The sequence below is a fragment of the Embiotoca jacksoni genome, unplaced genomic scaffold (genome assembly GCF_022577435.1).
Source record: "Embiotoca jacksoni isolate LCO1_2020_lvr unplaced genomic scaffold, fEmbJac1.0.p SCAF_2, whole genome shotgun sequence".
NCBI lineage: Eukaryota > Metazoa > Chordata > Actinopteri > Embiotocidae > Embiotoca > Embiotoca jacksoni.
The window spans coordinates 3,864,276-3,877,865 of record NW_027185340.1 but is presented as its reverse complement, the minus strand read 5'-3'; the positions used below and the strand labels follow the sequence as shown (position 1 = coordinate 3,877,865).

Genomic DNA, 13,590 nt, shown 5'->3' with positions numbered 1-13,590 from the left:
TGCGACACTTTTCCATTACAAAATCGATGCATGCTGTAGGGCCGACGAGGAAGTTCAGCTAAATCTTACAACCTGACTGTTTTTCTCACTTAGTAGCACATTTGTATCTCACTGTACCTACTGGAGTATTCTCAGCCTTCTGACCACAAGTTCCCCGGCTGACTTTTGCTGTGACAATAAGCGCCGACTCAGTGACACCTCAGAGCTGACAGGCTGATGTTAATTTGGACCTCCGGTTCCTTTGATTTCCCGAACCTCTTCTTTCCATGAAAGTCTGTCTTTACGAGGTTGGATCAATAAGTTCTGAGACTGCTCCTGTTGTGTGCCAAATATGTGCAGCACCATGACATGCACAGAGCAGGTGGAAGGTAAACCCGAATAAGTAAGTGTTCTGAATTTAGTTGCTTTAGTTGCCCAAAAACAACACAGTCGTCACTCTTCAACCCGACTCGCTGGATTTGCTTCCTGCTCCTTCTTTCTGTTCTCCAATACTTTGTCTCAATCTTTTATGTGCGTTCTCTTTTCAAGTTTCAGGTGTGTAAAGCATTGCAGACGCACTCAGACCGCGGCTCACAAAAGCATGTGCAACTCGGATGCAAAAAAATGTGTAACTCTCTCTCATTCGGGTTATACCTTCCTTCTTCTCAGTTCATGTGCTCCAGTATTTATTTGAAATATTATTTAATCCAAAGCAGCATACGTTTTCCATACACATGCATGCAAGGCACTTTGTCATTAGCTTGTTGACTTACAGTGTGCTCTTCATTCTGATCTGATAGTCTACTATGCGCAGACTGAAAATATTTCATGCCTATGCAGATAAATAAGGATTTTTTTTTTCTTTTTTTTTCAGTTAAGCTCTTTAACTGTATACTGAAAGGACCTTATTTATCATGTAGTAGTCCCTGTCGGCGGTACCTGGAAGGCCTCTGACAGGAGGAGGTGTCCTAATTAGGTCCTCAAACCACCTTGACGCAAAGGAGGAGCAGCTTTTCTCTGAGTGAACTCCTCGCCCTGTCGCGGAGAGTAAGGTCTGACTCCCCCGCAAGGAAAACTTATTTCAGCTGTTTGTATTTATGATCGTGTCTTTCGGTCATGACCTAGAGTTCATGACCACAGGTGAAGGTAGGGACGTAGACTGACTGGTAAACACTAAAGTTCAGCGCAGTGATCGGATTACTGCTGTCGCTTTTCCCAGCCTATTGAAATGTAAATCCCTCTAACGCTTCATTCCGGCCATGCACATTCGTTTTTTTGTTTGGTGTCAATTCATGTCATTGTCTCCTGGTTAGGAGCAACTCATGGGGCATAATCACTTATGTGGCATCTACCTGCCAATAGGAAAGATTCAGTCACTTTTGGCTGTTTGAGCTGTTGTATTAAAGTAAATCCGGCTAATATTTAAGACTTGAATATTGAAAATCATTTTTGTAGTTTCATTATTTGCGCTTTCTTCCTTGAGGCCTGTATAGTGAGACTGTATCACAGTACTGTCATCAACCGGGGAGACGACGCAATGACGAGCTCTAAGACAGCAAAAGAGACATAAAAGGAAGTGAGCGGTGGCAGAAAACGGAGAATATAAAATTTGAGCGCCAGCTGGCTGACCTCTAACTCACCGAGTCTGTGATTGAGGAGAAGGCAGTATTTTATTCTTTCCCCGAGGGGTCTCAGGGAACACAAAAGTTATATAAAGGAGAGAACAAGTCCATCCAACCACTGTCTCTATGAAGACACTCACTCTCCCTGCCTCTTTCGTCCTCTCAGAGATTTGACTGAAGGATGATAAATTACCAGTCTTGGGTCTGCAGTGGACTGATGGTCGAGCGGGGAGAGATCTGGCATGCAGCATCAGCAGCAGCAGCTGCAGCAGCAGCAGCAGTGGGCTTCAATAACTGGGGCTGAGTGCAAAAGGACATGACTGTGTGGCATAGGGCCAAAAAGAGCTGCGCTTTTTACCCCACATCCGTCATCACACCTCTTGCATTTCAGACAGATGATCCGCTGACTGGCCTACCAGCTCTCTGATCTTATAAATAAGCATCACTTAACAGTGATTCCAATATAAGAAAATATGAAACGGAGGGGAAAATAGTTTCGATTTTTATGAGACCTTTTCCCCTGAGCTCAAGTCAAGACTAAGAGGCTGATTTAGGCGGCATTTAAAGAAAAGCCTTGTGGATCTGATGTTATTGATTATTCATCTTTTGACTTTTCTTCATGTCTGAGTCTCAGTGGTGCAGATGACCAGACAGACCTGCACTTTAACATTGCCTTCTGAGATTCTGCTAAGTCGGGAGAAAATATCTGACAAATATGAAAACCGACTCTACCATGTGATGTGATACCGTGCAGAATGAGGGGAAAGCCAGAGTTTCACCCAGTTTGTCTTTATCTTCCCGGGCTGTCAGCTACAGGATGAGCAGTTATCCAAACACCAAGAGCAAGAGGACAGGACATTTGTTGCACAAGCATAATGCAAAAACCGTGCAGCCTCACACATTCCCAGACAGTCTTGTTTACACACACACACACACACACACACACACACACACACACACACACACACACACACACACACACACACACACACTTACTGTATGTATGCAGTTCTGTGCAAAGCTTTTGAGCACTAAAAGTAAAGTAAGGATGTTTTCAGAAATAATACCATGAATACCTACCGATTTACTTGGAGGACTTGCCGCAGATCTTCTGTGTATTAACGCTGACTCTATTGTTTCCGTCTCTTGGCGTCATTCCAGACTAACTATATATTGAGATCACCATCTGTTGCAGGACTCCTTCTTCTTTTTCTCGCTGAAGATACTTCTTTATGACTTCTTCTTCTTGACTCTAGCTGGATGTTCAGACACCTCCCTGTTGGCGCTGTGCGATGGATAACCATCCGAACATCTAAAATCCCTAAAACGTTCACACAGTACTCTACATACACATAAATGTGCTGATAAAGCAGAAATATTCGCATAATTTGATAAATCACATAAAGTCATGTGACCACGGGACTACCATGAGATTCACACAGGGATGGCAGATTAGAGAGAACAGGGCTGTGTGCGTGTGTGTGTGTGTGTGTGTGTGTGTGTGTGTGTGTGTGTGTGTGGGTGGGAGGGGGGGGGCGACACGCTGCAATTTACTGTAGTTTACTGTGAATGTGTTCACATTGTGTGCACGTGTTCAGTCATGCATACATTACATACCTCTCAGTTTATGATATGCATGACAGATGTTGCAACCCACCACTTACTCCATTATCTTAAAGCAATGTTACGTTGTACATTTCAAATACTACAGTTTGAGATCCCAGATGAAGTGTTGTAAGATCAACGAGTATTTCAGCAGCAGACAATAAGTATTTTGTCAGAATGGAGTAATGTGCACCCACACAAAATTGGGAATAATTTGCTAAAATGGATCAAGAGCAATTTCAGCACAATTTTGTGACAGATTAATAATCCTGCAATTATAGTATACTGTATAATATATAATATACTACATTGTCATTTGTTTCCCTGTCGTTCGTCTCAAGATGTTGAGGCTAATTTGTAAAACCAGACATATATGAATGCCATATCACAAAGCAGTCAAGACATCTGAAGTGAAGAGTGTGCAAGAGGAACACAATTTTGTCCTTAGAAAGTTATGCCAGTCATCAGCTGCCATGTCTGTTATTCAACCATATGCGAGTAAAAGTTCAGCTCAGACTTAAAAGCGTCCCTTAGAAACTTTGAAAAGGCCATTTTTAGTACTTTGTCCTTGATTAGCATATCTAACTAGAATTATATTTGATAATGTTCCTGTGTTTATGGATTTCTATTTTCTCTCATTTGTGTTCAAGGACTGTCAGAGAGTGTGATTTACAAAAGACTTGCCACTGCTTATATAGACAGAGAAACATATATCAACATGCACATCTTTTGTCACCCCCCCCCCCCACACACACACACACACACACACACACACACACACACACTGGAAACATGTATTGTGTGTACATGGTGCAGTGATATGATCTGCAGTTCCCTAGTTCCCAGTTTGAAGTGTGATGAGTAGCTGACAGCAGGTGTGAGTTGCCTCACGGTCGCCGGACTGCTTCACAAGAAACAAACTAATTGCTGCCGGTGATAAAACCACACGATGAGGCGACCACCGTATCACATGACAAAAGAACAATAAGGTGCAAAGTAAATCATTTGTCCCCACTTGTGCACTTGCAGAGTGGGTGAGAAAAATTAAACAAATTACCGCAAACAAACATTAACATTATGCAATAAACCGTTTTGAATAAATGCTGTATAATTTAAGCTGTCGAGTACATAATACAAAGTATGATTTACAACGTAATTTGTGTGAACACAAACGCCAGCCTTTGTGTTATTAAAACTTTAGGAACTTATTTTCTGCTGAGTTTACGAATGTTATTGATGTAAACAAACCTAACAACAGCAAAGTGGTTCCAGATCAGCTGATCAGTGTTCATTCTATCAGCTCAGATCATGTTCACTCTCAGAGTTAAGTGTGTGCATAATGAATGAAAAAAAGCCATCATGAATGGAGCTCCAATATTCTGATTCACCATGGCAACGGGTAAATACAGAGAAGAGCCTCCATTTTAATCCAGTTTAGATAGAAATATCCAATGTAACAATTTATCCTTTAAACAAAAACAGCAGCAGTGAGAGCTTGAATTTGGGAAAAGGCAAGTTTGTTTATAAAGCAACTCATATACAGCACAGAAAACATACAATCTTCATGGGTAAAAGTCAACACTTAAACATCTCATGGATGATAAAGCGCTGGAATCTGACTTTATAATTTACATTATTTTAATATATTTATACAGCTGTACATTGATGGAGACGGTGGTACCAATTTGTTTATACAATATTGTACAGATTTAGCTTTTGAAGAAATGTAAAACCAGTTCCTGGAGCACTGATGCCACTTAAGATCATCCATAAAAACATTAAGAAGGACACGAAGCAGCTGAAGTACACAGCCAAATACTGTGTTGTTCTGAAGAGGAGGTTGGGTAATACTGTATATTGACCGCAGCGACCACGTTCATTAAACAGTGGATATTAGAATCACCAGGGTATGTGCTCGGTCCTGTGTGGATCGATAGCTGTAGAGGTCACAATGATGCACGTACGCGCGAGTGTTCATGCGTGTGCGCGTATCATCCGGCACAACCCTCCACTAACTCATCAATATCCTCTCACCTCTCTGTCTTCCACCCAGATGGTTTATAAGCCCTGGCTGTGTTCTCAGTACTTCCAGACCACCCAGATGCACTGCAGCAATCGAATCCCCTGTGGTCAGTACTGCCTGGAGGTGCAGCAGCGGTGCCCCTTCGTCCTGCCCGACAATGATGATCTCATTCATGGAGGCAGCCCCAGTTTTATATGCACAGGTACAAAATAATCATTGTTCATTTCATGCATTATTCTCTCTGTAATTTTATCGTGTGTTTGATCTTTTTCAATCTTTTTTTTTTTTTTCAAAGATTAGCCTCAGTAGAGTGCATGCAGGTGTCTGGAAAATAAACTCTCCAAAATGATGGGATGCAAAGCTTCCAGTATCAAGCTACTCTGACCTCTACTGCTTCATTTACAATAGATCTTGGCCTGACTAACTCACGGTAGGATGTGTGAGCACACGGGCTCACTGCTTACTTCAACAGGACATGCCACCACTGATGGACACTTGTGACTTTACAGTTACAGGACGTTCTGTTTAATCATCAGACCAACAGGGTGATACACCACAATGACAAATGATTGCCAATTACTTACAGCACAGAGGCAGCCGCCCAGTGGAGCACTGTGACAATAACTGTGTCTGTCCTGAACAGCGTATACTGTATCACTCCAGGTACTTTTCCAACAAAATCATTTCATTTCCTTGACTCTAGTGTTCAGGCTCAAGGATACAAGTTCAGCAGCCCCCTTTTGTGATTTGCATTTCCACATGTTGGGAATAAAAAGCAAATTAGTCGACTGACATATGCAAAGTGTGACGTCCCCAGTGTCGTCGTCGTCCTCTGAAGATGATGGAGAACACTAACTGGACATTTCTCATTGGTCCATCAGTCGTCAAGTGTCTTGAGCGGCTCCATCTGGCCTCAAACTACAAGCAATGTGCAATGTGTTTGCAGTTGCAGGTATTGCAGAACGGCAGGTTTGTGAGAGGACATTCAGGGCTGGAATCCCCCCCGATAGTTCCTGGTCCTACAGAATTAAAATTAAATTCAACTTTGTTTGTGAACAGGTTCTTGTGGAAACACACGTTAAGTTGACCAGTGTTAGTGAATACACACATGCTTTCAGGATACAGGAGAACATGCATTATTCCTAACTGACTGATTTTTGTTCCCCACATTATGCCTGTGTGAGCAGATTTCTGTCCCGGTGTACATAATTAATACAAAGACTTCTATCACATGTTGATGCTGCCCTCTGCTGGTCGTGTTGATCTTCAGGTTACATTTCTGCAATGTGACAATATTCATCATTATGTGATATAAGAATCCCAGAAATGAAGACCAGAGGACCAGTTATGTGCTCGTCAATCTATAAATATTTGTTTTTTTTTTTCATTTTTGATCTGTGGCTCTCATGCTAACATTAATCTGAAGAAAAACAGATGCTGGATATCAACTTTTTTTCCTTTAATATTGTCACCACATTGTTTAGATGAGGAGTTCATCGTACATATGTTTGGGACTACTTCAGCGATGGATTAATGAGTGTTTGCAGGATCAGGATGGTGGATGTGACATTTTTTTTTTTTTATCACAGTAAAACAGTCTTATCAGTGGCAGCCCGTTCCAAAATACATAGTCGTTGAACCCGTGATGAAATATACAAGTTAATATCATCAGTCATGAGTGCCAGCAGCTGTTGTAGCTCTTCAGGCTAAATCTGCTACTTTGGCTGACTGTGTCAACACGTTAAAGGAAATGCAGATTTTGTCAGAGACCTGCAGTAATTACACGGCTCCTCTTGTCACACTTAAACTGTTGACAGTCAAACTGAGTGGGTAGAGAATTATTCAAAGTTCACTCCTCACATTATCATGCACGCAGGCTGTGATCCCATCGCTTATGATATTAGTCTGTGATTTTTGTTCTTATCTGATGCAGTCAATTTTGAGACGCAATGTTTCTCTTCATATACTGAATGTATCTTTTGTTTGTGCTTTTTTAGACATGTTTTCTACAGACTTCATACATCAAAAGCATCTTTGTGGCGCTTCCATACAACAGAAGGCTTAAATGCGAAGGCAAAGCTGAATTTAATTAACGAGAGAGACACTGAGTGCAGAATATAGACTATATAAATAAGTAAAGAAAACATCTTTGCAATCACATTCTGTATGTCACATACAAAATTAAAAAATAAACACAATAGGCCTGTATTAAAAAATATTTTTTTACTCCTGATTGATTACCTGAATTGAAGATGTTGGCATATTCACACATTGTTCATTTCACTATCATAAAAAAAAAAAAAAATCGACACTTTCTAACATTTGAGAATCTGCTAACGAATTTCTGGCATTTTTGCTTGAAAAACTAATTATCAATCATTACAAAAATATAAAAAAATCTTTGGTGAAAGAAAGGTTCTCCCTTTACAGGACGCAACAATATCACACTTTTTTTTAAAAGCGCTTCATATTTCAAGGTGCATCTCACTCTATATACCTCCACACCCCCTCTCTCCCCCCAAACCACCTGCAGGGCTGCTGGAGGACTACCCATCAGGTGTGGACCCGGATGCACAGTGCTGTGACGTGCGGTGGGACTTAAAAGTGGACAACCGTTCCCGGGGTACCCTGAAAAGAACTCACCCGCCTTGCCAGCACCGTACCTCCCTCAGCTCCTCGGCAGCCTGCAGACTGTGTAACTGCCGGCTCAAACTCTGCCTGCTGGTCCTCGTCCTCCTACACACTGTTGCCAGCCTCACTGCATCCCACAATGCAACTGGACTGGGCCTCCCTGCCATCACGCCTCTGGAGGAGAGCCCTGGCAACGAGGAGTGACTGAGCTGCTGGGAGGAGGTGAGGTTGTCGGGGCGGGGGGATTCCCTCACCATGGCAACCGCTGTGGAAAAATACAGCCACAGTTGTGCAAACGGCTGGAGCTGCGCGCCGGTGGACGTTCTGCAACGCTTTCTGGCAAATGGAAAATGTGGGACGCCTTGAGAGGAAAAACACACAAATCAATCAAAACTAATAAATAACTAAACAAACAGACATACTGAGGGATTGAACCGGTCCCTTCGGTAGGAAAAGGGGACAACGCCACAGCCTTTGTTGAGAGGGAAGGTCAGCCTCCTCACGGCTGAGTTTCTCTCACTACGCTTTTTTACACTGTGTTCCAATTATTGGTTTCTGTTGCACTGGCTGACTATGGAATAACACAATCATATTCTCTTTCTAATGTTCATCCTTTGTCTTTGTTTCTGGGTCTCTCATACAGGAAGAAAATGTGTTCTCAAAAATCAGACAGATAATGTGTAAAAACATAATAATTAGCTACAAATTTGTGTGTGTGTGTGTGTGTGTGTGTGTGTGTGTGTGTGTGTGTGTGTGTGTGTGTGTGTGTGTGTGTGTGTGTGTGAGAGTGAGAGTGGGTTTGTTTTCTAGATTTGCTGTGTGTGTGTGTGGGCGTGCCTGCATGCATGTCTTGCCACCTGTGATGTGAGAGATCGAGTGTGTGTTGCTGACACGTCTCCTTAAAGTCTACCTAACAGCAGCTGATGATTTTTCAGAGCCGTCCCCGTCCCCCCCCCTCCGCCGTCCCCCACCTTCAGATGTCTCTGCTCCGCCATGCTGTTTTTTAGGCCACAACCCCATTAAAACTTTTCCGGGTTTTGGATGCGGTTCTGATGTCCACAATAAATTCTGTGTTTAACACAGGTTTATGGTTTCCCCTCACTTTGTTTTGTGAGATAATATTGACCTATTAACACTTTTTTTCAAGGAGGCTCAGCTGTTAAAACATCAGGAAACAAACAGGAAGCATTCCCCCAAAATGATATCTACATTTGTTATTATCATAATTTGGGTCTTTTTGTTTCAGTTTTGACTGTTATTCCGGCAAAGCATTGTACTAACAATCCAACAATAACTTCAATTATAAAATTACATCTCAGGGTCGAAGAAAAACTAGCTTTCTTTTTCCACAAAGTCCTGTTCATCCAAAGGTATTTACAAAATACAATTAAGGCTCAGTGCACACTTTTCATTTAAGGAATTATTATAAACATTTCAGGAGCAATCACTTAGTTTTACACCAAGTGAAGCCGTATAGAAAATGATGATGTCCACTCTTCTAGCTCTTTGTTTTTCTTACCCAACCGGATGTTATTTTAGCAACGCTGACATGTTTCTAACATCTTAACAGTTAGTTTTATGAATAGAAAGTTGATGGTTAAAACTACAAAAGTAAAGCCCAAGTTGTAATTAGCCAGAATGATCGTCAAGGCGTCGGGCCAACACTGTGATAGAGCTGAGCCATGTGAACAAAATAGTTTAACAGATGTACCTCAATAATGACAAACAGACATTACATCTTTAAAAGGTGGAAATAAAAGTCGTTATAACTGCCGACCAGATTCTCGGACACATCTGCTTGTGCTAGAGAAACTAAAGAAAAGCATTTGGATTATAAGCGTCATGTTTTGACTGACGATGAACAAAAGAGCTTTTATTAAACGTACTGACGTGTAAAAGAGGGTCAGTGAAAAGGGTTCATTTAAGTTCAAGCTTTTATAATGCTAATGCAGAACAACAACAAAAAAAGCACAGATAGGATCATTTTATCTCACTAAACAAAAGTGTAACTGTTACAAGCTTGTTATTTCAGGTTCTTTACCAAAACCCCTTTGTTAGATTCTGGTCACTTTTCAGCCAAATGGCTCAGCAAAGCTAACTGAGATTGGAATAATAATAATTATAATAATCAATATATTTACCACTGTTGCTCCAGACAAAAAAAGCTGTAAAGGTGCCATCCAGTCAAGTAGTGTCTGCAGTCAACATATAATAGTTACTGAAGGTTACTCTCAGCCTGGAGCCTTGGCTCCTCTCCTTCACCTTGTTGGGGTTTATAATATAACGTGACTGCAGCGTGAGTAATAAATCACTTTATTATATCAACACCTACTTGAAAACAAAAACTCAATTTACTGTTTGTCCCTGAACTGAACCTACATCAGTGGTGGGATTTAAACCTCAGGCCGTTTTATTCAAAGCATGATGACTGGATGTTGCCTTTAATGACTTTTCATCATTTCTAAACTGTGACATTCATGCAGTTATAAAGAGAATAAAATGTCAACATCTTTTGAGGAAAGGTAGCTGTCTATCTGCAGGTATACATGTGTATGACATCATAACCCGGCTCCCTGGCCCGTTGCGTTGCGTCCTGAGCGACATCCTCCTTCTCCCCAACACCGAGGCAGTTTGGTTAAAAGACTTTGTTTCTGTTGAATCCCTGTTGTGCGACACTCGGACCGCATGTGGAGGATCTGCGAGGTCATGACGAGCCTCTTCTGTTGATCGTCCTCAGCTGCGCTCCCTGTAGGCACCACATCTGATCCCCAATCAGCTCCTGTAGCATGCCCACTGTCTCGTACCTCCAAACATCAAACTAATGTCTCATTAAGTAAAGGGCTTATTAAGATATACAGAACAAACATTACCATCGACACAGACATAAAAAAAAAAACACGTGCATCCAAATTGTTCACAGACAGAGGGTAAAAACATGGCTCATTTTCTGTTGTTTTGATTCTTTTTTCTTGTTTTTTTTTGGAAGCATTTGACTGACCGTCACTAGAGAGCACGAACAGAAACACATCCAGAGAGAGAGGAGCACGTCCTTCTTTGTGTGAGCGTTAATAGCATTACCGGATAATCGTCCAAGTCAGCTGACTCTTATTTTATAAATGTTGACCAGTGTGCGAACAGGAAGGAATGGTGTGACCTTAAAGGGCTGACTTCTTCTTTAGTTTCCAGTTTGATTTTGTTGATGAACACGGCTGAGATCAGGTATCCGACAAAGATAAGCAGATGTGTGCATCCTTTCCCACTCTCAAGTACGTTTATTACTGATATGAGATGTCCAATCAAATATCTGATGTCAAGAGTTTTATTACACACCTTATAAATGAAGATTTAAAATTCATCATCATTCACATCATGTCTATATTTTAAAAACAAAAAAAAGGGCATATTGGTTTATTTAGCTCTTTCCTGCTTGCATGAAACTTATCGCTGCTCATTTGGCCCAGCACACCCATGTCCATCTTGGATGACTGCAGTCAGTGATGAAAAAAAAAAAAAAAAAAGAAAATGCTGCTATGCCAATGTCCACCAGTAGATGGAAATATATTTATTCTTTTACACTGATATTGCTGCTGAAGGCCCACCAGTCCTGTCAGACATACAGGGATCAGAACGGCTCTGGTAGAGAAAGCGAGTCTCCTGCCGGCCAGTCTGTGGGTAAAAGTGTGTTGTTGTGTGCGTACCTCCGCTTAAGTGCATATACATAGATGTGTGTCCATGTCCGTAAGCCAATTGCTGTGTGTCCTCTGGGGAGATTGCTGGCGTTGCCGTGACCTTGGGGACTGCGGGACAGACGTGGAGAGCCGCCACAGGGACCTGCTGCATTAGCTGTCCCATCATTCACTGCAGCCCTGAAGCTGCACTGGACTGTAGTATGAAGCCATCGTACCACACAGTGTGTAATAACAGTATCACTGCCCCAAGACCCTAAAACAGACCAGGGATGATTTATATCTTCCCTGCTCCTGTTTTTTAACAGAATATGCCCCCCGATCTTTACCATGAAATGAGGTAGAAGACGTCAGAAAGAGTGCAGATGAGCCCAAGGTGGATGAATCGGACCCGAAAGAACCCGAAACTGGTGCCAAAGCATACTTTGCGTTGAGTAAACTAAACCGAATCCAAATCTGGTGATCAAACTTAATACAGGGTCTGCCAGCGCTGTAGACATGTGCCATGTTAGCAATATGTGGATTGCAGCTCACGTGCGTCACGCAACCCACGCCACAAGCACATGTACGAGATGACATGTACGTGATTTCATCCTGCCTGTCATGTCGGTGGTGATGCAACAACCATCACGAGCCAACTGTCGGACATGCGTTCATGCAACACACCTGCATTCAGAGGCCGCGTTTTCCTTGACATGCAGGAATGCGTCCTTGCTGCGGCTGCATGGGTGCGAAGGCTGTTTTCATGCGTGTCGTCCATCACACCCCTTCACACACGTTTTCACCAAGGATGGACATTCTTGTGCTCGAAGGTTTCTTCCAAACGATACTAGAATTAGATCAGACTGATGTAAATCTCTCATTTGACTTGTGTTGGTAATGCAGGCATGCGTGCAACACTTGCTCTGTGATAATTTTACTCTGTACATTTTGTACGTTACACTGAGAAGAAATATGTGTGAGGGTCCTACAGATTCAGTCTTGATCCCCCGACAACGGTCTGTAGCAGTCGTAGGCTATGATCTGTCAGGTTCCATAACACGCCAACCTACAGAAGCTCATTTTGTGTCTGACCCCTGCACATGTAGACTATGTATGCCTCCTGCCCCCCCTATACCCCTTTCCCACGCCCCTGTGCACCCACCACCAAATGTTATGTACACAAATATTGCCCTCTTTCACTCTTTCTCAGCCTCTCTGTTTTCACAATAGTTCTGTTCTCTATCCTGTGGATCTATGCAGAAGCCCATTCCTTTTTTGGTTGTAAATACGTTCCCTAGTATGCTGAACAATGTATGTCTCTCCTTGTGTATTTTCAGTTGATGTCATGCTGTTACTTTCCTCTTCTTCTCCTTCTTCTTCTTCTTCTTCTAATCCTTTTGTTTACTTTGAGCGTCTGAAATCATTGATGTTAAGAGAATGTGGTGAGGTTTAACCAATAGACTTGTCCTCAGCTTCGCAACCTTATTGTTAAAGGTTGTGACTCTGTGTGTGTGAAAGCGGAAGATTTATGATAATAGAAATGAAAAAGGTTCAAAGGCATATAGAATTATCATTGCGATTATGATTATTATGATTACTATTATACTACCAGTATATTGTAATATTATAGATGCTTTAGTTCAAGTAACTTCTTTAATTTTTTTACAAACAACTTTGATGAAATGATTTATAAAACAGTCTCACAAGTCATGATCTTTTCGAAAAGTATGAAAACTACTGCTACAATGATTAAAATTGTGTTCTGATGAAAATAAATACAGACATATAATCTGTTCCTCTGTTGTGGTTTTGAATGAAGTGACTTTGTTCCGATCAAGATAGAAAAACAGCGCTGGAAACAACTTGTCACGGTCTGCAACAAAAATAGTCTCAGCATTTTAATCAAGATTTTATTAGCTACACAAAACTGATTTTCACAAAGAGAGCAAACTTTTATCTACTAGCTACATTTGTACTTTTATAGAGGAGGATGAACTATTGTTCAAAAGCGCAGAGTCTTAAAACAGAGGCAGTTTTCAGAAGTATGAGGAAACAGAGTGCA

At 41.6% G+C, this 13,590-nt stretch overlaps 1 protein-coding gene across 1 annotated transcript in view; it reads left to right on the top strand.

Moving 5' to 3' along the window:
• Positions 1–13,321, top strand: part of LOC138200980 (NALCN channel auxiliary factor 1) — an 81,364-nt gene extending 68,043 nt beyond the window's left edge. The window contains exons 2-3 of the mRNA XM_069154032.1: positions 5,260–5,431; positions 7,763–13,321. Coding sequence (XP_069010133.1) covers positions 5,260–5,431; positions 7,763–8,064 — 474 coding nt within the window. The 3' untranslated portion in view covers positions 8,065–13,321. The remainder of the gene's footprint in view (positions 1–5,259; positions 5,432–7,762) is intronic.
• Positions 13,322–13,590: the final 269 nt, after the last annotated feature.